Source organism: Cyprinus carpio, chromosome A16 (genome assembly GCF_018340385.1).
Source record: "Cyprinus carpio isolate SPL01 chromosome A16, ASM1834038v1, whole genome shotgun sequence".
Lineage (NCBI taxonomy): Eukaryota > Metazoa > Chordata > Actinopteri > Cypriniformes > Cyprinidae > Cyprinus > Cyprinus carpio.
Genome location: NC_056587.1, coordinates 9,823,986 through 9,848,589, shown reverse-complemented (window position 1 = coordinate 9,848,589; position 24,604 = coordinate 9,823,986). Strand labels below are relative to the sequence as shown.

Here is a 24,604-nt window from a genome sequence, read left to right as displayed (position 1 = left end):
AATTTGACAGTCAAATCTAACGGAAAATCGCAACAAGGACGCGTCTGTACGCGGCCACGTCATGTAAACCGAACGGGGAAGGAGTGCGTACACACACCAGGGTAACCGAACCAAAATAGAAGAAGTCTGAAGCAGCATTTCTGCCTTGTGTTCAGACTCGTTTTCATAACCCGCATCGGCGGAGAACCCACAGAGAATCTCCAGGCTTTCTAATCATATGGCAAGATGTCAGATATCGGGGACTGGTTTAAAAACATCCCTTTCATCACTCGTTACTGGTTCGCTGGCTCAATAGCAGTGCCGCTAATAGGAAAACTGGGATTAATCAGTCCCATGTACCTTGTGTTATGGCCGGAGGCATTCTTTCATAAATTCCAGGTAGGTTTACATTGAATTCAACAGAACGGAGACTTTAGACAACAGCTGCGATGACAAGGCCTTGTTGTAGGCCTCGTACCGGAGTAACGTTAAACTGATGCCCACACATGGACTGCTGCAGTGAACCGAGACGGTTTGCTGATCAGTGTATAAAGTCAGCAGTCAGTTGTGTTCAAAATCTCATGCACACGATTGCCGAAATTACGTGGTTTGTTATGTAATATTTTGTTGTACTTTAGGAAGTCTGAATGTTAGGTATTTAAAGGTTGTCGAAGCGAATATGAATACTTAATACGATGTTTTATGATTATGCAGAATGAGAATGTTAAGAGATGGCAAAGAGCGTAACACGTGCTGTTTATGCATCGACGGTATCCTAATATATTTAGTATAATCGCACCCTCCATATGTACGCCACCATTAAAATGTTGTACTGGCGGTATATTGTAGTATTGAAAGACAGGAAATGACATGTGAATCAAAAGTTGCGCAGCCACAGAAATAAATAAATAATAAGAAGAAAAAAACAGTAACTTTGAACTCGTCCCAGTCTGCTCTGTTCAACCAATGACAGCCGAGTACGCGTCTGAGGCTACTTCCGGGACAACAGGCTTTTCGTGGCCTGCCAAATTAATGTTTTTCCTTCCACAAGCGCTGCTTCTCACTGGGATGGCAGATATTTTAACCTTATTTGCTTGACCTAATTAGGAAAATGTTGAGTTTTGCGACATATAATAGAAATAATGGTGTTCTGTTGTCCTCATCACGGAGGAAGTCTGTTTTAATGCTTAATTCTAACAGTCTGCCTAAACTGTAAGATAAGTATTGTAAATATCTTAAGACATGTAATTAAGCATTTATGAATTAACAAAAAATATGATATTTATTTTTTTCAGTATATCAGTAATTTCCACCAGGTGGCGCAAAGCTATTTGTTTGTGGGCTACAAGTGTAAAACAACGAATGAATGTTTGTAAAAAAACATTTGTATCCATTTATTCCATCCTTGTTACTATTGCACCAAATTATAAGCGTATCTAGGTGGTTATGTAGCATGTGTTAATATCAAAGACCAATATAAATTCTGTTTTTCAGAACATTTTTTTGTACTTCTTAAACCAGATGTTGTCAAAGTGGGCTTCGGAGACCCCCAGGGAGTCTGTGGAAAAATTTTGAGATAATCAGTGTAAATTGATTAAAAATATAAAAGAGTATTAAACTAACTGAATAATACAAATATTTATTAAAATAAAATTATTTGATTAAAATCAAATCAAATAAAAAATAATCTAACAATGAAGCATTACTATGAGTAGGGGATAATGTTATAAACAAATACATTAATATTTTCCAAATAATATTTTACACAGATTTACATTCTTATTTTTTTCACAGTATAAATTGGATGTTTATAGATGAAACTATAAACTTTAGAATGGGATTATTATATTTGGGGGTCTGTTGCATGTAAAAGGTTGAAAACCCCTTTCTTAAACCCCTGCCGTGCAGCCTCTAAACTGTGTGTAGTGGGCATAATGCACCACTTCTTAAAAAGTAAAGCCCCCTAGAAGTTATTTTAATATGTATTTGGGTACCCACATTTCTTTGGCTTATCTAGTTTGTAAATGGCAGCATCATTGCTTTCAATCTGTTTCCCTTGCTAGTTTTCATGACATGAGAGATGTGCCTGGAATTCAGGCACAGAGTAATTTGACCTCTGCTAATGGCTAAGCTAATTGATTCATTTTTGTAGCTGCAATTTTGGTTGTAATTTATTAACTTAAACATTAAGCTCATTTTTGCATGGTGTTTCTGTGATTTATCCACTCCCTTAGAACAAGCTCTAAACTCAACTCCTGTCTGCTCACTATTAATTAACATTTCATGGCCTCTATCCTGCCAGTACAGGTTTCTTCTGTATTATGGCAAAGATCTAGGAAGTAAACACAGCTATGGAGTGAGGAAAAGCATTGCACACAGGATACTGCAGATAAGCAAAATGAGTGATATCACCCACTTTAAAGAGCATACACTGCTAAGCCAAGGGTTACATTAAGCTTTTTGTCACAGTGAACCTGTGCTCACATTGGCACTTGTGAAGGAACCATTTAGCTGTTGAGAAGCGGCCAAATAAACCTCTCCCTGTCCTCTCGCGGCATACCAGTCCTGCTGTGCTTTTTAACCCACTTTTCTCTGTGCTGCAGTCTACAGAGGTCACCTCTCCACACAAGTGAGCTGGCATGATTTATGCTGCAGTGCGTGGAGGGGCTGTTGGACTGCCTGGCTACTGCAGAGCCAGTTCAGACGCCAACATTAAAGCGTTGCTGCTCAGCGGATTCACAGCCCCAGACCGAAAAAACCCTGCTAGCTCAGAGATACTGTGTGTGCTGAAGGGAGGAGAGAAAGCGCTAGAAGTGAGAAAGGGATACAGGGAAAGGGAGGAGAATGAGACAGCCAGGGACTATAAAGAGCGATAAGGTGTGCAGTATATGCATGTTAAAAAATTGTGCAGGGGTGCGTGTTTGTTGTTTACTGACCCAGTTTTTCTAGTATGGGAATTACCCAACTAATCTGGATAACAGACCAGATGAGTGTCTGTTCCTCTCAGAGCGTGATGTCTGGTGTAATAGCTGCAGTTGTGCTCAGGCACATGGATAATGAGTTCAGAATGTGCAGGGAATCAAATCTGCAGTGCAAGCATGGTAGCCACTCCGTTTTTTCATCATTTTCAGCCAGTGCTGGTGACTGCATACACATGGTGCTTGCTGGTTTTCTCTACTTTTACTTCAGTTTAAAGGGATCGTACTGATTACTCATCCTCATGCCGTTCCAAACCTGTATGCCTTTCTTTCTTCTGCATAACACAAAAGATATTTTGAAGAATTGGTAACCAAACATCTTCATTTATGTTCCACAGAAGAAAGACATACAGGGTCAAAACAACATGAAGATGAATAAATAAGGACAGAACTTTCATTTTTGGGGGAACTATCCCTTTAAGAGTCTTGAAAGACTTTCAAGAAGTACTTTGATGCATCTCTTTCAATAAGCCAGAATGGATGGGCATCTCCAACAGTAATCTGCGTCAAGTTAACTAATCGTTGTTCTGTGTTCTCTCAACAGATATGGAGACCGATAACTGGGACGTTGTATTTCCCAGTTGGCCCAGGGACGGGTTTTCTATACCTGGTTAATTTGTATTTTCTCTACCAGTACTCCACGAGGCTTGAAACAGGTAGCTTCTGTTTCCTAAAATGTATTAATCATCCTTTAATTAAAATAATGTCTGACTGGACACGATACAACAGTCATCTTAACTGCAGTTCTGTCATCTGCTGCTTTAAATGCTTAAGCTCTTTAAAGGGATAGTTCACCCAAAAATGAAAATTATGTCATTAATGACTCACCCTCATGTCGTTCCAAACCCGTGAGACCTCCATTCATCTTCGGAACACAGTATAAGATATTTTAGATTTAGTCTGAGAGTTTTCTGTCCCTTCATTGAGAATGTATGTACGGTATACTGTCCACGTCCAGAAAGGTAATAAAAACATAATCAAAGTAGTCCATGTGACATCAGAGGGTCCGTTAGAATTGTTTGAAGCATCGAAAATACATTTTGGTCCAAAAATATCAAAAACTACGACTTTATTCAGCATTGACTTCTCTCCCAGGTCTGTTATGAGCGCGTTCACAACACTGCAGTTTAGTGATATCCGGTTCGCGAACGAATCACTCGATGTAACCGGATCTTCTTGAACCAGTTCACCAAATCGAACTGAATCGTTTGAAACGGTTCGCGTCAACAATAAGCATTAATCCACAAATGACTTAAGCTGTTAACTTTTTTAACATGGCTGACACTCCCTCTGAGTTCAAATAAACCAATATCCCGGAGTAATTCATTTACTCAAACAGTACACGGACTGAACTGCTGTGAAGAGAGAACTGAAGATGAACGCCGAGCCGAGCCAGATAACGAACGAAACATTGACTCGTTCTCGAGTCAAGAACTGGTTGCATCGGTTTTCGGATCACTAGTAGTGATGGGAAGTTCTGTTCTTTTCCGCGAACCGGTTCTTTCGGACAGTTTGATTCAATAAACCGTTTGCCGAAAACGGTTCACCAGTTCTTTTGCGCTCGACGTAATGACTTCATTGGCGATGATTGCCCTTGATTCAAGCCTTCGGTTTACCCGCGCTCATAACATTAGCACAGAATCAGTTCAGAATCAATCACCAAAAGAACCAGTTCGGTTCAGACGCGCTGTGTGTCAGTCTGCTTCACGCACGCATGCAGTATCATCAGCTCCTCGGTTCTCGAACCGGACGCGTCCGACAGAAACGGTTCTTGACTCGAGAACGAGTCAATGTTTTGTTCGTTATCTGGCTCGGCTCGATGTTCATCTTCAGTTCTCTCTTCACAGCAGTTCAGTCAGTGTACTGTTTAAGTAAATGAATTACTCCGGGATATTGGTTTATTTGAACTCAGAGGGAGTGTCAGCCATGTTAAAAAAGTTAACAGCTTAAGTCATTTGTGGATTAATGCTTATTGTTGACGCGAACCGTTTCAAACGATTCAGTTCGATTTCGTGAACTGGTTCGCGAACCGGATATCACTAAACTGCAGTGCTGTGAACGCGCTCACAACAGACCCGGAAGAGAAGACAACCCTGAATAAAGTCGTAGTTTTTGATATTTTTGGACCAAAATGTATTTTTGGCATTGAGATTGTCGATGCTTCAAAAAATTCTAACGGACCCTCTGATGTCACATGGACTACTTTGAAGATGTTTTTATTACCTTTCTGGACGTGGACAGTATACCGTACATATATTCTCAATGGAGGGACAGAAAGCTCTCGGACTAAATCTAAAATATCTTATACTGTGTTCCGAAGATGAACGGAGGTCTTACGGGTTTGGAACGACACGAGGGTGAGTCATTAATGACATAATTTTCATTTTTGGGTGAACTATCCCTTTAAAGTCAGGTGGATTTTGATTGGCTGTCAGTGTTTTTATCAGCTGGAAAATTTGTTTTGAAACTGTTGTGTGGACTTACTGTTCCCATATGTAACAAACAACACAGAGGAACAATATTGTTGGAATGACTTTCAGAACAGTTTTTTTTTTCCACTTTTTAGAATGATAAAAAACACATTGAAAGCCAGGCAGAATCCCTCCAATTTATAGAGCTTGAGCACATAAAGCAACAGACAACAAAACTGCACCATGCTCTTAGACTAAACAGTGTTATCGTCTGTTAGTGTGGACGGTAATTTAGTTATTGTTATAGTTATCTTTATAGTTATCATTATTGGTGTGAAAGGGCTTTTATACTGACACCTAGTGGTGTGGATGCAGCATCACAAGTTTTTACTTACTGATGCCCATTGTAAAAATGCTCTATTTAAAACCATAATTAATTCTATTCCATGAGTGAAAATGTCCAATAATAGGGAGGTTACTTATATAAAGAAAGAAATATTCAGCTTAGGTTACCCACTTCATATAAAATAAAATAGTGTTTATTAGTCTTATAATATGACTTGTCCTATCTCACTATGATGTACATAGTTTTTTTTTTAAATACTCTTCTTTGTGTAAAGCGTTTTGATCAGGAAGTGAAATGATGGTTACTATGGGATGTGACATCTCATCATCTCTTCTCCCTTTCACAGGAGCTTTTGATGGAAGACCAGCAGACTACATGTTCATGCTTCTGTTCAACTGGATTTGTATTGTTGTATCCTTTCTGTCCTGTACACATTATACTGTAATATTTTAAAAGATTGAATGTGTCATTCAGTGCAGCGCAAACAAGTGATTAGTCATTGTCATCAAATGATTTGCGTCTGTACAGCGCATACCCACATTAACAGTGAATGAATAATGAATGTGATGTGCTGAATTCAGCATTTGAGTATATTGCATTAAATGATTTAATATCCTCTGAAGATGTGGTTTTCATTCTATGCAGCGTCCACTCGGCGAGAAAAGCTGTTCTAGGAGTCATGTTCATTTTACTTTATCTTTCCTTAACATTTATAATTCAGATAACAGGTCTAATGATGGACATGCAGGTTAGTCAGTTGCTTTTCTTTCTTTTTCTAAATGTGAATTTTCCACTTTTTGTGTGATTGGCATTTAGTAATGTGTAGGATATCTATTAAGTCAAATAATGAAGCTATCTTTATTCTCTCTTTTAAAAAAGTGATTGTTTTTTAATTGCTAAGTGTGGTATTTTGTTCAGTTAAATATTGCTGTCCAGTATTTTTTATCTGCTGTGTAAAGTTTTAATACCTTTGAATTTAAACTTGCATCTATTTTATCACTAGGTTGTTGATTAAAAGTTAACATGAATCACAGATGCTAACACTAGTTGTTACAATAAAAAAAATAAAAAAAATAAAAAAATGTAAAGATGCCCGCTGCCTCCCTACATCATCTTTCAAACATTACATTTCCTCAGAAGCAAACTTTGCCACTCTTATTTGGTGTAAATCATCAGTTTAATGAAAACATTTAAAATGTTCTCAAAGCAGTTTTTGACTTTCTAACATCATCTGAAAATTTGTGCTGGTTAATTGAAATGACAACCTTGTGTGATTTATGAGCATTTTTCTGCACTTATGGAGTTAATTAAGCTTTTTGATGTAACCTATTAGTTGTTTAAGGACCATTGCATGACATTTAAAAGCATCTTTTATCTTCTTTTTTTTTGAGACGGAAAATTTTATGTTGCATTTGAATTTTTATTTCCTCCTTCATTTGTTCATAAATATTGGCTTGTTTGTGTTTTTCAGCTCCTGATGATCCCCTTGATCATGTCTGTTCTGTACGTCTGGGCTCAGCTAAATCGTGACGTGGTTGTATCTTTCTGGTTCGGCACCAGATTCAAGGTATTCAGTGCATTATTAAATGCAGTATGTTTTTAAATGATATAGTGATGTACACTAAAACCTGTTCATGTTCACACTCACACAGGCTTGTTATCTTCCTTGGGTCATTCTGGGATTCAACTATATCATCGGTGGCTCGTAAGAATCTTTTTGCCTCACAGAGATTTATGTTCAAATGTCATAGTCATTTGATGAAAATGTTGTACGAGTCATCGCAGTCGCATAATAATTGTAATAATAACCATTTCTTTTTTCAGGATTGTCAATGAGCTGATTGGGAACTTAGTTGGCCACCTTTACTTCTTTCTGATGTTTAAATACCCCATGGACCTGGGTGGGAGGTCCTTCCTCTCCACCCCACAGTTCCTGTGAGTTTATTGGCTGCACATCTGGCCTCAGCTTCCTGTTATTCTGCTGCAATATGCAAGCAGTGCTGATATGAATGAAGTGCCTGTTTATTAAATATTATGAATGTATAAATGAATAGCTGAATGAAACTAACAAGTAAGGAGTTATAAAAGGTTTCCTCCACCCCAAAATGAAAGTTTTGGCATTAATCAATTACCCTCATGTCGTTCCAAACCCGTAAAAGCTTAGTTCATCTTCGGAACACAATTTAAGATATTTTGGATGAAAACCGAGAGGCTTGTGACTGTCCAATAGACTGCCAAGTAAATTACACTTTGTACATGAAGAAAACATAAATAACGACTTTATTCAACAATTACTCTACCCTGTGTCTCTCTGTATCACCGTAGCGCCATTTTGGAGAATACAAGCTGAATGCAGGCAGCATATGCTATTCTGTGTCAGCCACGCCACAAGGATGGACTGTTTTCGTTCAAATCAAAGTGTAAATACAAGTAGAAAGCATATCCTTGTGGCGCAGCTGACATAGAAGAGCGTAAGCTGTCTGCGTTCAGCTCATATTCTCCAAAATGGTGCTACGGTGATGCAGAGAGACACAGAGGAGACGATTTGTTGAATACAGTCGTTATTTTTGTTGTATTCACGTATAAAAGTATTCTCGTCACTTTATAACATTACGGTTGAATCACTGATAGCAGATGGAGTATTCTGACGATGCTTTTCATATTTTTCTGGACCTTGGCAGTATATTTTACTTGGCCTCTCGGTTTTCATCCAAAATATCTTAAATTGTGTTTCGAAGACGAACAAAGCTTTTATGGGTTTGGAACGACATTTGATAAACTCATCAATTACAAAACATTCATTATCCCGCACATTACCCATTAAAAAGTTTAGTGCATTATTAAATGCCTTAAAAATGATACTGTTATGCTTTATTGTAATATTTTTCCTATCATTTCTTCTTTTTTTCCCCTCAGGTACCAGATGCTCCCAAATCGACGAGGTGGGGTGTCTGGATTCGGTGTTCCTCCAAGCAGGAGACCTGTGCCCCAAGAGCAGCCAGGAGGCGGAGGTGGGCGCCATGCCTGGGGTCAAGGCTTTCGGCTGGGGGATGACTGAAGCCTTTGACTCTTGCATCAATGGATAAATACAGAAACTTCTAACATCAATGCTGCAGAATATGGATTTTATGTTTTGGATTTTTGTGTTGCATTTCTTCTGACCCACAAGGAAAAGTGACGGGGCTCCTTCCCAGCGTTACGTATTTTCCTATTACTCTCTATGTCATATCACACTGTTATTGAGTTTCACAGTGTGTACAGAAACTCTGCAAATATATGTGCAGTGGCAGAGTTGACGTAATTGTAGAAAATTCAGGGGACTTTGATGGTGTTTCCCATAATATGAACGCATCTTTCAGTGTATTCATGTTACTTGCTCACAATCAAATGTAGCTGATGAATTTCGCCATGAAATGTTCAGTGTAGATTTGTTTGTTAGCATAGTTGTTTAGGAATGATCATTAAAATCTAAAAAGTAGTTTTTTTCTTTATCACCTCATTTGTCAAAATTAGGTTAAATTTATTGTAATTTTTCTTAAGCATTATGCTTTTACATTTGTGAATTAACTGAATTACCAATCCTAACATGCACATGAAAGTGCGGTGTCTGTTTTATACATGTATGCATATTTCCATCTGTTTGTATAATATTATAAGACTCCATTAAAAAATATCAACAAAAAAACCAACAACAAAAAAACTATGAAATTAACACACATTACTGATCATAAAAATAAAAATATCATATATTTATCTTGTGGTACATACTCATGCTATCTAAAAATGTTCTGACAGCAAACAGGAACAGATAAAGTTTTATTATTTGTACACTGGAAGTTATATTTATCACTTTCAGTGCTATAATTTTTTATTTAGTATGTACTAAATGACACATTGATTTGATATTATGTCCCTCAACACATTGTTTGGAGAAAGGTGCTTCGCAAAATGTGCAAATGGTGTATAATAGTGATACGGTCACATCAAGAGTTACACAAAGTGACCTCTTGCCAAAACCCCAATCTTTACTGAAATGTTCAGATTAGATTTCTAGTGCTTTGTTATTGCCATTTCATTGAGTGCTTTTTCAGTTATCGATGCTACAAATAAATTGTAAACAGCAACTGTGCTCACTAATTTGAGTACATCGATTTCACAGTGTCTTGAGGGACACACACCGGATACTGGCGCCTTAGTTACATTTACATTTTGCAGCACCCTGAACAGCAACTTGCTGTAAGAAAATTAGCAGCTCCCAATGAACCTCAGCTCCGTTTTCTGAAATTCTACTTTGGCAATGATACTGTTGTGTAAACGAGACTCAGAACAGGCTTTCAATCAGTTGTGTTTTATTGAATTACAGCAGACTGGTTCTTATAAAGAGCAAGCAGGATTCTTGGTAGCAGTACAGTTTTCCTGATACATGTCCGAACATGACACTAAAGCAGCTGCAGGAAAAAGAAATACACTTAAGCGAGCTGAAAGCAGTTCACAGCTGAGTAGTGGAAAAATGGAACTATGTGTTGGATACCAGGAAATGCCAACATGATACGGATAAATTTGCAGTTACTGTAATATTGCCAGAAATTAGCCTATAACTACAAATAAACATGTGCTGTGCATCTCTGTATTGTATTGATTTCTATTTCGATTATGTCTGTCATGTGGGCTCTCTACACTTAGCGATAAGGTACAGTATGAGTGCAGGCAATGTATTTATGGTCCAAAGAAAAGTCCATAATATCACCTCGTTTTCTGGAATGAGATGTTTTTTATTGAAGCACCGCTTGTTTGTGTTTGCTTGAAATATTAAGTGCCTTCATGAACCACATTGTTTTATACCAGCAGGTGGGTTAGTTTTGTGTCCACTCACAAAAATGATTGAACATTCCATTATAAGGGTCAAGGGAAATTTCTTGGGACTCCTATTATAAACGTAACAAAAGTCTCATCTTCAAAAAATTGTACAAATCTGTTGAAGTACAGAAAAAAATATTTACAAGGGCCCTTTTAAAAAACAAACACATAATAACAACATAGCAGTCAAACTTTGGCACTCCATGGTCACTCTCCAGACAGTGTTTCACAGATGCTCGCAGTCCATCTCTTCTCTGATGACCTCAAGAGTCCAGATTATGAGATCATTGTTCCATTCATGACAACAGAGGTCATTCCTTAATCATCAGGCCCACCTAGTTCGGTCATAGCAGCCTGTTTTCTTCTGCAACAGAACAAGCAACAAGTGCCACTTGACTCACATAAATAATGGATAATGTCTTTGAAATAAAAATCCAAAATCGACACTGCCCCCCTCCCCCTCCCAGCACACAAAATTTGGGCTCTGCCCTCTCTCTCGCTGCCAAGCGGTTTTTCTAAAGGCTAAATTACAGACTTCCGACATTCTGGGTGTCTTACAGCCACATCTGCTACATTATCACGAGAAGCAGCTATTTCTCAGGGAAAGCAACTCTCTCGCTTCTTCGCCATTCAAAATATCAACCAGGTAGTTAAAATAAAAAAAGACTATTACCTTTATCACTTCATCCTGTCACTCTGTGCTCTGCCGATAGGTCTCGTGCCACTTTCTGTGCATCGTAATCTTTGCCATCAATGTCAGCTGCCAAGGAAACCCACCTCTTACCATCTACGCTCGCCTGTCCATGTTGGTCCTTGCTTTTGCTGATTTCAGGCATGTTGTGGCCCAACTTACTGGTGAACCATTCGACAATGTCCTGGTTGGTTAGTTTCGATTGCTCTGCAAGCTTCTCAAAACCCTCCCCTTTTTGTACCCTTGTCTCATGAAAGTGCCTTTGTAGGACACTCTGGGCCTGCTCCGAGAATGACGAGTTGTTTTGTCCATTCGGTCTCTTGTTGCTAAGACTTTGAAATTGCTCCATCCAATCTAACGTTCCATTTTTCAAAGCAGATCTGTTGTCCTTAAACCACCGGACAATTTCTGTACGAGCTAACCCTGTTTGGATTTCTAGTTGGTTGTACTCCTCTGGTGAGGGCCACTGGGTTTGTGCAAACACGTCTTTAAGAAGGCAGAGAGACTTTCCATCAATGGCCTCTGGACAGGCTGAGGATGTCAGAATGGGAAGAGGTGAGTCCCTGACTCTGCTGTCCTGCTCATGGACTCCATTTAGTGTCCCCCTTTGAAGGTGATGCTCCGGCCTTTTTGAGCCCATCGAGTTGAGCAAGGCTTGCTCCAGGTTGTCTCGTAGTGCTCGGCGCTCCGTGAACCAGCAATCAATTTCGTTTTTGGAGAGCCTGGTATCTGCCACAAGTTGCTCTATCTCAGCCTGGGTCGGAAAGCTAGTCCTTTGGAAACTCTCCTCCAACTTTTTCATTTGCTCAGAGGATTTGCCTTTAACTCTCTCTAGTAGTGGAAAATGTGTGGCCACAGGCTTATGCGGTTGGCTGTCCTTCAAAGAGAGGTCTGTTTTAATCTGTTGCACTGCCTTATAGTTTCCATGGCGCTGATCGCTGAACCACTTTTTGATCTCTCCCCATGAGAGGCCAGTTGTCTCGATGAGGCGATACACTTCTTCATCATCAGGAAACTGACACTGAGCATAGCTGGTGGTCAGCTCTCTGATCTGATCAGGGGTTTTCTCACAATCTAAAGAAAGGGTTGGTGTCGGAGAGACAGACTTGGGAGTACTCTGAACGGACTGAATTATTGAAGGCCTCTTTATCTCTGGGGCAATCAGAGGTGCTGTATGGGGCCTCTTGACACCCTGTGCTATCTGATTTGTCACTGTTAGTGCGAGAGGAGGACCGGTAGCAGTTGAGCCATTGGAAACTGGTGCCAACACTAGGCCAGATTGTCCAAGAACATGGCAAGGGACGGTCTGGATAAGGGGCTGTGAAGCTTTAGTGGACTGAGTTAACTGAGCAGGTAAGACAGTGAATGCCTGTTGAACAGGCTGAATCGTTCCATTGAACATCTTTTTTCGTGCTTCCTCAACCTCCTCGGGAGACCAGCTAATACCTTGTTTTAGCCGTTGGGTAGTGAACCACACTTTGATTTGTTCTTCGGGGTGTTTGGAGGCTGCAGTGAGCCAAGAGAGCTCTGCTTGGGTAGGGTATGGAAACTTGTTGAAGGAGGTGATGAGGGTCAAGTTGCCATCTAGCGTGGGGTTGTATTTTGAAGTGTTCAAGGGGACAGCAATTTTTGGTACTAAGTTGTAGTTAGGCGGGCGTTGCAAGGATGGCATTATATGAGAGAGGCCATCCTTAAGAGTTGCATCTGGAATTATCACAGTCCCGTTCACATTCACTGCAGTAATTTGCTTTTTCGGTAGATCTTGAACGAGTTTGTCCAATGGACTATCGTCCTGAAAACGTAAACTATCTGCTTTGGGCTTACCCACCTTAACAGTACTGGATTTGCTCAGGGGAAAAGCAGTAAAGTCCTCTCCTGACTGAGGGCTGGTTGTATCATAGATGACTGCACAGTTCGAACCTTCGATTGTCTGTTCTAGAATGGTTTGACTGTTGAGTTTGATTCTCTTGAACTTGAAGTTGCTCTCCCCAGGATGGCACTTCTCATTGTGTTCTGTCAAAGAATCAAACTTTTTTGTGTTGAAGTTGCACACCGCACACAAGTACAGTGGGTTGAGTATCACATTGGGGTGGTTGGAATCAACATGATCTTTGAACTCGTTGAGATTTTGTGTGGAAAAGGGACAGTATTTGCACTCATAGCCTCCCTGGAGTTTCCTCTGTGGTCGTGCTTTCACTTCAGGTTTTTCCAGCTCTGTTGCTTCCTGCACAGAGTTCACAGAACTCTTCCTTCCTTCTGTCCGATCGTCACTAGAAGACACATGTGAGGATCCATTCTCTTCTGGACCATCCACACAGGAATCCATTTCTTCTGGATCATCTGCAGTCACCAAGTCATCCGGTCGGATCATGCAGGGTGTTGTAGACTTTCTTCGACTAGCCATGGTCAGGGAGTAAGACGGTGCAGTGCAGGGGGACTCTGTTGATGGGCAATGAGCAGGTCTTTGTCTGCTGGAGGATCGGTAAAGGATGATTCTGCTGACTGTGAATGTCAGCTCCAATGGAAGACTTCATGAGACTTCATCCCAGATCACACAGTCTATTTAAAAAAAAGAAAAAGAAGCAAAATAAGTATTACTAACTCGTATATCAAAACTAGATTTTCATGCATTAAAACTATGGTAATGAGGTATGAACTATACGTAAAACAATTACTGGGGTGCTTAAGGGGGTTAAACACAGGACAAGAAAAACCACACCACATCACGCAAAAGTACCACAAACAGACAAACTTGTTATTAAAAAATGGTCTATAAACAAGTTATCTTCTAGACTACAACATACATGTCACTTGCAAAGACCCCCCCCCCCCTTTTTTTTTCAAAGATTTAAAAATTTTTGAATGGCACATAAGAATTTTGAGCAGTCCACAAAGTCATATCAGGTGCTGTCGAGAGATGATGAACAGCTGTGGTGTGCAAAGATTGATAGAAAACAATGGATTTGATTTTAGGATGCTGCAAGTTGTGTCTGACTCTGCTGCATCTGGTGTGTGACTGCCTATAGACACTTAATGTGAAAATGCAAAGAGTTTTTTAAGGTTCTTCACTGTCTACAGATACTGTCTGAACTGCTGTTGAACAATAAAGGCTTATGCTTGCCATTTCAATGTAATTAAATGTATTTCTATCAACACAAAAGATCAGCTTTTTAATCACAGTTAATTGTCACTTCAGGTGCAACACAGCTTGATTTAGAGTGAAAATCATCACAAAGGACTACAGAACCTCATTAAAAATTAAGCTGAGGTGTTGCAGCTCCTGCATAAAAAGCATTTAGATACACACCCCAGTGCTGGGTAATAAATTAGAGGCATCAGCAATACGGTGGTCAGTCCGGATGTGAGGGGCAAAAACATCCTGTGCTAGGCTGAACTTGTCCAGACCAATAATAGCCTTCTTCAGGCCTGTGTTGCCCTCAGCAGATCTCAGTACATTGGAGACTAATTAAATATGGATGGGACCCTGAGCATCTCATATCACAGCGTCAACTCACTGTGAGAGCACCAGTATAATGTAACCTTAGCAATTATTTTTCTTCCTTGAGAAAACTGTGCTTACGGCATAGAGGACAACAAAAGTTCACAGAACAAGAATTTTTAAATAATATATATTAATACACACACACACACACACACACACACACACACACTCACACACACATATATAGACAGACAGAGAGAGCGAGCGAGAGAGAGAGGCTGAGATTCACCTAAATCAGGCAGTACATTTATTACCTCATGAAAATCAAAGGATGAGGAAAACGTTTATCATATAAACTCAGAATTTTAAGTGTTTGCCAAGGGCTTATAGCCAATAAAGATTGAGAAAGCATGAGACCACATAACTTACGATCACACAGCTACAATCTAAAGCCATTAAAAAAAAAAAAAAACATTACTTGTGTCAATAACAGCTATTGAGAATTGAGGCCAAGAAAGAAAAACAGAATGTTGTGTGCTTAAGACTGTGCTAGAGGCAAATAAAAAATAAAAATACAAATTAAAAAAAACAATCAAAAATAAAAAGTCATAAACTTCCAATTTCAGTGAAGGGATTTTACCATCTATAGCAGTGCTTCTCAAAGTCCGGACTGGTCCAGACCCCCCTACATTTCATAGTTTAAGAGTACTAATTATTTCCTACTTTGATAAATGCATGTTAAAGGGGTCATATGATGCGATTTAAATTGTTTCTTTCTCTTTGGAGTGTTACAAGCTCTTGGTGCAGGAGAAGATCTGTAAAGTTGCAAAGACTAAAGTCTCAAATCCAAAGAGACATTCTTCATGTCTTCATGCCCAAGTTAAGAGTCAACCACGCCTTCCTAAAACACCTCATTTAAACACGCCCCCACATGTCTACATCACAATGTGGGAAGATTTGCATAACACTGCCCAAATGTTCAAGCAAAAATAGGTGGTGTAACTTTTATTCTCGCTGTTGCCGACGCCATGTTGTGGAGACGCTGTGTGGTTTGGTGTGAAAGCAAAACTACTTTGTTTGGCCTTCCAAAAGAGGACACAACTAGAAATCAATGGTTAAGTTGTATTTACAACACTGTTCCAGAACAGTCTAACCCAAATATTCAGATGTGTGTGGCGCATTTTACGGAGGACGAGGACTGTTTCCTGGGAGAGTATCCTACAATATGGTGTCTTTTTCTATAAAGTGTCAATGTCAACTTTATTTATATAGCACCATTAAAAACAACAACTGTTGACAAAGGTGCTGAACAAAATATCAAAGCCTTGAATAAAAACAATTACAACATACAGATTATACACAATTAAAGGGATACTCCACCCCAAAATTAAAATTGTCATTATTCACTTACCCCCATGTCATTCCAAACCCGTAAAAGCTTTGTTCGTCTTTGGAACACAATTTAAGATATTTTGGATGAAAACAGGGAGGCTTGAGACTGTCCCATAGACTGCCAAATAAATAACAGTGTCAAGGTTCAGGAAAGTATGAAAAGCATCATCAGAAAAGTCCATCTGCTATCAGTGATTCAACCGTAACGTTATGAAGCGACACAAATACTTTTTGGCACTGACACAGAAGAGTGTACGCCATCTGCATACAGCTCAGGTTATAGTGTTTTTTAATCCATTGGCAAATTAATTAAAATTTCTTAAATATTACAAAAAAAAAAAAAAAAAAAAAAAACAATTATTGACTTTATATCGGCCCCCCTGCTTTCCAAGATATCGGCATCGGCTGTCAAAAAAACAATACCGACCACTAGTAAAAAGACAGTATGAGTCATTATAATCAGTTATGTCCCCACTGGATGCAACAAATGCCTCGTTTATAATAGTTGTCGAGCCGGGACACGGAATCACAGTATGGTAAGGGGCGTAACATTTCCGCCACATGCTTGAGGAATTTGGCCAATCACAACGCACTGGATAGCTGGCCAATCAGAGCACACCTCGCTTTTCAGAACAATGAGCTTTGTAAAAATTTACACGTTTCAGAAAGGCAGGTCATAGAGGAGCAACAATAATGTACATTATGAGGAAAATAATGTGTTTTTTGAACCCTAAATCACAAACGCATCGCATTACACCAAATACAGAAAATAATGTTCTTTTTAGCAATGTCATATGAACCCTTTAAACCCCCGTAAATCATTTGTTTACTTTATTTTTTAATTTCTTTTTGGAGATGGTCGGAAATGAAAGCGAAGGCGAGATATTAAAACTGTTCCTTCATGACATTTGTTGTCATGACATCCAGTGAGTTTATGACGTTTGACATAATCTCCACTCCAACAGCGCCTCCCGCTGGCAGAGAATCAATTTGCATTTGCAAGTCTGTGGGAAACACTGCTGTCTGTCAACAAACATAAACAAAAAGCAGGCTTCAGAAGGTTTTAAGAAGGTGCTTTGAGCCATGAATTATTATTACTATGAATTAGGCTACTACTACCATCTTGTGCCCTGCAATAATCATTTACTCAAACTTGCTTTTATGAGATAAAGAAATTTTTTTATTTTTTTTTAAATCGACCAAACATATCGGCCATCAGCTGCCCTGATTTCTAAATATTGACATCGGCCAGAGGTCAACCTCTATTGCTGACACTTAAATTAATTGTTTGCCACTTTTGCACTTGTTATTAATATATTTTGAATGCAAAGGGTACTTTATTTTTTCAACAACAACAAAAAAAATTTATGCATAGTATATATATTTATTAAAAACAAGTTTTGTAATAACCAATTGTTCCGGTCTGGACCTTTGACACTGATGAAAATTCAGATTTGGACCGTTGAATATAGACTTTGAGAACCCCTGGTTTATAGACTAGTCAAAGTTACATCAATATTACAGCAATAAACTACCAACGTTAACACAAGCTGGAGGGTGTGTAGCCTGATGTACAGTTTCTGTAACATACTACAGTCTATTGCAAAACAGTTCTCCTGTTTGGATTAACACATTAACATGCATGTTTCCAGGAGAGGATGTTGCAGATGAGCCACTGTGAAGGGGCGGAGACTGAGCTCTGTTAATACTGTGGAGCACAGTGGGGGGGGGGGCTAAATTTGGGATTGAGGCAGAATTAATTTAAATCTCATCAAATGGGGCTCTAGAAGCCTGCAACACTGCACAGATGTACACGGAGTTCTATTTTTCATGATAATACTGACAAAAAGTGTTGAGTGCAATTGGTATACATCACACCCCCTTCCCAGATTTTAAACTCAAATTGTGGGAACTACTGACTCCTTTTGAATATTAGGATGATGTGGCAAATGTCTCTGGATCCACAGACGTAGTAATACCTGATGCCCAATGACAGATTGATCAATAAACAGTAGCTCCACAGATTCTATTTCAAGGCTCTAGTAACAAGAAGTAAACACTATTTAAGAGAGAAAAAAAAATATTTGTTTAAATGATGAATGTGGGTATATGTGAGAATGAAGTAGTTGTGCAGAAGGAAAATGACACAGAGCTCAGAGCAAAGTCCTTTGGGTAGGTGTCCAGGCTTTCAGTGATTTGGGGTGCCAAGGGACAGGACTTGAAAAAGCTGGACTCATGCGTTGTCATGGAAACGGCCCAGCAGCAGGTGGGAGGGATTTTCTCCACAGAGATCCAGATGAGGAACGTTCCGCATTCCTATTTTTGGCCGAGCCTGTTCTTTCGGGGTGAAACCCACACTGAGAGATTGTATTCATCATATTAATTCTAGATTTGTATACTTGTGTATATGCTGATACATGTTTCATGAATCAGTATGAGTGGGTGCATTAATTATGCTTATTCAGAGGAAGCAAAGCTAAAAACTTGAAGCTAGAATGTGCATCTTGTTGATACTGAGATCACAATGCTGGCTCAACATCGTGATGTCTGTCATCCATCAGCGATGGACATGGCATCATCTATCAGCCCAACCCTATTACACTGCATTAGTTTGAAATGGGTCACTATTATGCAGGGGAAACAATGCTTAATTTTGACTAAGAAACCAGAGACAGAGGGCATGACATTCCTGCTAAAGCCAGCTGTAAAGGCATGGATGCTCAGCAGCATACAGTATCTTCAAAAAAAAAAAAAAAAAAAAAACACAAATCTCTGTGGTTGACCACTAAGTTATATGGCTGCTGTCCCAGATAGTTATGAAATACTCATGGAAAGGGTCACACTGAGGATGGATCAAGAGATCAGGGTCATGTTTGAGCACTGCGTCTATGAGCCTCGGATGAAATACTTTGTTAAATAAAATGATAATCCGTTAACATGACTTATCTACACAGGCGAATGTATGTTTTCATTGAATAACAACAATAAAAAGGTTTTAATCATTCTAAAGAGCCTATATTGATCTGGTGACTTGATAACATTTATACACTAACCACAGCCAGTTCAGACATGATTGGCAACTGTTTCTGCCTTGTCTCAAACACTCCTAATAAAACAAAAAAGACAGGCTCTACTAAGCCTCTGATATGCTCAGTGGATATCAGATTCATTCCACTGGACAGCGATCACTGCTGTCATCCATCTGTGAGTTTGAGTCATGACACTTAAGAGGCCCAAATAACACAGATCCCACTAAGATTGAAAACTGTCTGGGAGTGAACTCTTTCTCTTTTTGTTTATAGCTTTCCTCATCTGATCTAATGCATTCCAACATGCTGATGTGAACAAGAAATTAAAATCACAATTGTTTTTGTTGTACAATGATGCCACATCTGCTCATTTTAAAGGGATACTCCACCCCAAAATGAAAATTTTGTCATTAATCACTTACCCCCATGGCATTCCAAACCCGTAAAAGCATCGTTCATCTTCAGAACACAATTTAAGATATTTTGGATGAAAACTGGGAGGCTTGTGACTGTCCCATAGACTGCCAAGTAAAATACACTGTCAAGATCCAGAAAAGTATGAAAAGCATCGTCAGAATAGTCCATCGGCCATCAGTGATTCAACCGTAACGTTACGAAGCGATGTGAATACTTTTTGTATGCAAAGAAAACAAAAATAACGTGTGGTGTGGATGACACAGAAGAGCGTACGATGCTTGCGTTCTCCAAAATGGTGATACGGTGACGCTGAGACACACAGAGGAAACGAATTGTTGAAAAAAGTCGTTATTTTTGTTTTCTTCACATATAAAAAGTATTCTCGTCGCTTCATAATGTTACGGTTGAACCACTGATGGCAGATGGACTATTCTGACGATGCTTTTCATACTTTCCTGGACCTTGACAGTGTAATTTACTTGGCAGTCTATGGGACAGTCACAAGCCTCTCGGTTTTCATCCAAAATATCTTAAATTGTGTTCTGAAGACGAACGGAGCTTTTACAGGTTTGGAACGACATGCGGGTAAGTGATTAATGACAAAATTTTCTTTTTGGAGTGGAGTATCACTGTAAGGCTGCATGATATATCAGTACCATATTGGTTATCGGCTGTTATTAGAGATTGTTTTAATTGATCTGTATCCGTCGATAATGAATATTTACTTATACTTATTTAGATTGCCTTTGCTGTCATCTTTTAAAATAATAATTTAATATCACTGTTAAATGTAATCTAGCAAACCTCAAAACTTTTTCATACTGTAAATTCTAATGTTGTGATGACTAAAATCGCTTGTAGAATTCTGATAGATTTTTATTAGCATTCTTTTTATATATATATATATATATATATATTTTTTTTTTTTTTTTTTTTTCATTTGTTTAGACACAATATAACTTACATATGAGGAATTTATTGCTTATTGGACATCATATGAGAATTATTATAATTTACCCATATCGGTCATAAATTTAATTACGATGCATCCTTTGCTCATCTGCACCAATCAAATCACTTCAATATGAGTGCTTTGTTTATTTATTATCTGGAATGTAGAAGTATTAGTAGATTTGTAGGGAAAAAATAATACAAAGCAAAGAACTGAAAAAAAAGTGAGCTGCCTGAAAGAGATGAAGAGCTATGAAGAGCTTTGAAGTTATAATTTCACATCAATATGGGCCATCTTCACTGGCTACTGTTTATCTTTTCATTGGTACAAGCACATCCTGAGCTATTATGTATGTCTCTCAAAGTCTGAAATCTTCTACAGGATGAAAATTTATTTAATTACATTGTATGACTGAATTATTCAAGGTCATGAACGAGGGCACTAGAAGCACGGTCTGTCACTGCATCAACACTACAAATCTTTTTAAATCAGCGACCCACATGTCAGTGATGGTCTCCCCCTTTTGGAGTATAATATTTGTAAGGTCCTATGTGGCGAGTTTTCCTACTCTGCCTCCTTTTCACCCAGCCTCTCCTCACCTATAAAAAAAGAATTACTGGATTGGTATTTGTATCTTAGACGTTCATCTAAACATTTCTGTCAAGGCCTCAAAGGCACCGGTTCAAAATTAATAAACTTCCTTTCTAAACAAAGAATAGACACTACTCTTGACAGATACTGTTGACTGCAAACACTTATTATCTTTTCTCCATAGTGTAAGTTCAGGTCAGGGCACAGATAAGACTGTAACTCAAGCATAAACTCAACATCTTTAGGCCTAAATCATTTTATTTCATATCCCTGATGGAGCAACACCATCTTTCACATTTGCTATAACAGTTTAGCTTCTCTAAAAATTATACAGCAGCTCAGACACAAAGTGACTGTAGTTCAAGTCACCTGAGGATCTACAGGCTTTAAAATGTAGCCACTTCAGTCAAACACCACCTGCTCAGGCAAAGGAATAAACTTCTGTGTCATTTGTTAGGAATTATAGTTATATAGAGACTCTCCATTACACTTCCAGAAAAGCTGGGTCACGACTGCAAAAGTAGGGCAGAATATTGGCAACAGAGAGACAGCTAAACAGCGAGCGACTGCAAAAAGTTGAACGCATTTCTCCCCTTAAGAAAACAACTACTCAAACTGTTTTATTTTCTTTAGCTCAAGTAAGAATCTATTATGATTAGGCCCATCTGTATGAGAGCCCAGCTGCTTTCACTGCCGCTCAAACACATTCAGCATGCTCGGATATATATAATAATCATTTACAAGAATGATGGTAAGATATGTCATGAATAGTGATGAATCATGATCTGTTGTACTCATAATGCAGTAAGAAAACAGAACAAGATAGTATGCCACCTTCAACTGCAACTTCAGCTGGTAACACACGTCAGTTGTGACTCTCTCTTACAGGACATGAACACAGAGGGAAATTAATAGCTTTAGTAGTGATGACTAATAAATAACCTGGCTCCAATGTGAGGTCAGAATCCCTCACAAAGAGGCTCTGCTTTCAGTGGAGTCATGACCACCGGCACCGAGACAGAGAACACACAGCTTTCAAGGGAGCCCAGCCCACGGCTGTGACATCAGCGACTGTCGGCTTAGTCACTGACAGCACGAGCTACGAGGCAGAGGCAGCAGCAACCACCTCCTCAAAGACGTCAGCTCCTCACGAACGCGGGCAGCCATTTTGAATCCAGCCAGTCACCTGGCACAAACTGCATTTTGCGCCGGAGCAACTCAAGCAGAGTTGTACTTTTCACAATACGCTTCACTACTTTGTAAAAGTTGCCTCAGTCTTGGTTCCATGAATAAACCGTTGTAATCAGAGATGTTTCCATACTACGACCCACAAGGTGAACGCTAAAGGTTGGCAAGTGTATTTGTGCCAGGAGGAGTGAGAATGTTTAGTTATTTTAAAATGCCATAAATACAGAATGAACTTCAAGGAAATTGCACCCGAATGCCCTTCGGTGAGCACAATGGGAAAAAAAAAAATAACTAAGCATATGGGAATGGCTGTATGTTTACAGTGTATATTAATAATATTCTGTTTAGTTCCAAGCCAATTTCTAAAGATCAGTTATCTATTTAGATTAGTAAACAACATAATAAAACATGATACTAATTGATAATCCTAAAAAAATTACTAGATAAAGTCAACAAACCAGAGCAACTAAAGTGATTTTCTCTCATTTAGCCTTTTACTGTAAACTAAACCTCAGATTATACAGTCCATCGTGATATGATGGAGCATGTAGTAAGAACATAAACAGAGTATTTTACACTGAGCAATATGAGATTCCAAAGGAGGAGATATATGATTAATTTAAGAAAAACTATTAACATATGATGGTTAAGGAGTCACCACTAAAGCTGCTGCAAGATCTTAAGATACAGATGCATCTCTTTGATTTGAATCAGATTCATTTAGAGCTTTGTTGCCAAATATAACTTTATGTAAACTCAAGAAAACACTCTGATGATGCAAAACTGCTATATATATTTTTTACCCTGGAGGGCCGGTGTCCTGCAGAGTTTAGCTCCAACTTGCCTCAACACACCTGCCTGGAAGTTTCTAGTATGACCAGTAAGAGCTTGATGAGCTGGTTCAGGTGTAACTCATTGGGGTTGGAGCTAAACTCTGCTGGGCACCCTTGCACTAAACCATATTGGAGGAATATTTTAAAACTGCTTTTTTAGCAACATCAGACTACCTGAAAAAGTAGGAAAGACCTGCCAATCATAAGTAAACAGTCCAGGATTTCTGACAGATAGGAGATTCGGTCTGTACATACCTTGGGAAAGCATTTGGAATGACATGCGACTGGACACTGAAGCAAATATCAAGCGTGGGCCGTTAGTTTGCTACACCTGAAGTGTCCTAGGAATATTCGCCGAGATGATTTACGATGCATCAACTGTATGCTATATTAAGAATTCTGAACAACTCAGATCGGTACTTATTGAGTCGCATATTCAGCTTCAGAAATTGATTTGCACTATATAGGGTGCTGCGAGTCTCTAGTAGTATGGATGCGACAATTTTGGGAACTATCACAGATGTGAGCACAGTGCTGCAATGTAGCTCGCGTCTGATGCTTGTGCCATGCAGTATGGTCGTGGAAGGCGTCACCACTGCCTACATCATACGACACCGAGCCCAAATCAAAGTAGTTGCGTGCCATGCTCACTTCATACACAAGTGCATGAATTAATCATTCTTAGTTCGAAATAGATTCCCGATCGTGGCGTACAACGGAAAAGAGGGGTCTACTGAGGCAAAACCGACTCCAATAAAAATCACTTGGACCGACGTTACGCCATGTCGACATTGGTAGCCATATTTTGCTGCTTATTTCGACATCAGAGAAGTAGACATATTCTCGCGCCCATTGCCTATTAACTTTAACCATTCTGTGAAACTTTCCGCAAGCCACACCAAATCACAGCGCTCGAAATGTTAAAACTGAGGTTATTGGGTCAGGTCGATGCGGTTATTCTGGTGCTCACTTTCTACAATATGCCTTGGGCAAACAAAGTTCAGTCGAAATAAACAACTGCCATCAGAAGCACTTTACAGTACGTTTCGGGCTACTACTTATTGTGTGCATTCAAACGCGCCCGCAACTTTAAGGCTTGTTTGCTAATTTTCCAACCGACACAAATAATTCAGCCATGCTTACCTGCCCACCAACCAACGGAAAACGCTGGGAACGCGAGGTTATTGACAGCTAGAGTCCGAAATTGTGTACTTTTCCACGTGTACAGCCCACAGAAGCGTACGATTGTAACGATTCTGCCGAATTCTAAAGACAACAGCCGAAAAAAATTGGCGATCACAGGGGGATCTACGCCAAAACCCACATGATCAACTACGTCAGCAGGCGTATTTGCATACGATACAAGACGCCGTTCCATCCTGACTTTGGAAATTAATTCTCAAAAGCAAAAGTTTGAAAATCGCCACTGGCAAGCGCTGACTTTGAGTCAAGATCAGTCGTTCACTTCGCCCTGTGCTTCCTTCTTTGAGATGATTAA

General features: G+C 39.2%; 2 protein-coding genes across 4 annotated transcripts; one reads left to right on the top strand and one right to left on the bottom strand.

Annotated features, from left to right (window-relative positions):
• Positions 1-63: 63 nt before the first annotated feature.
• LOC109105957 (derlin-1-like) lies at positions 64-9,192 on the top strand. The gene is made up of 8 exons (XM_042772541.1): positions 64-378; positions 3,502-3,613; positions 6,061-6,125; positions 6,436-6,462; positions 7,186-7,281; positions 7,367-7,419; positions 7,539-7,649; positions 8,631-9,192. The coding sequence occupies exons 1-8, from the start codon at positions 226-228 to the stop codon at positions 8,770-8,772; spliced, it is 759 nt and encodes a 252-aa protein (XP_042628475.1). The 5' UTR covers positions 64-225; the 3' UTR covers positions 8,773-9,192.
• Positions 9,193-11,244: 2,052 nt separating this feature from the next.
• LOC109105956 (zinc fingers and homeoboxes protein 2-like) lies at positions 11,245-24,406 on the bottom strand. Of its 3 annotated transcripts, none has more exons than XM_019119255.2 (2): positions 24,250-24,406; positions 11,245-13,821 (listed from the first exon to the last, which is right to left on the bottom strand). In XM_019119255.2, exon 2 carries the CDS (start codon positions 13,664-13,666, stop codon positions 11,255-11,257), a length of 2,412 nt encoding a protein of 803 aa, XP_018974800.1. In that variant the 5' UTR covers positions 13,667-13,821; positions 24,250-24,406; the 3' UTR covers positions 11,245-11,254. The 3 variants fall into 3 exon arrangements, with proteins under 3 accessions (XP_018974800.1, XP_042628470.1, XP_042628471.1); XM_042772536.1 differs by lacking the exon at positions 24,250-24,406 and adding an exon at positions 23,362-23,493; XM_042772537.1 differs by lacking the exon at positions 24,250-24,406 and adding an exon at positions 23,077-23,136.
• Between the last annotated feature and the right edge of the window lie 198 nt (positions 24,407-24,604).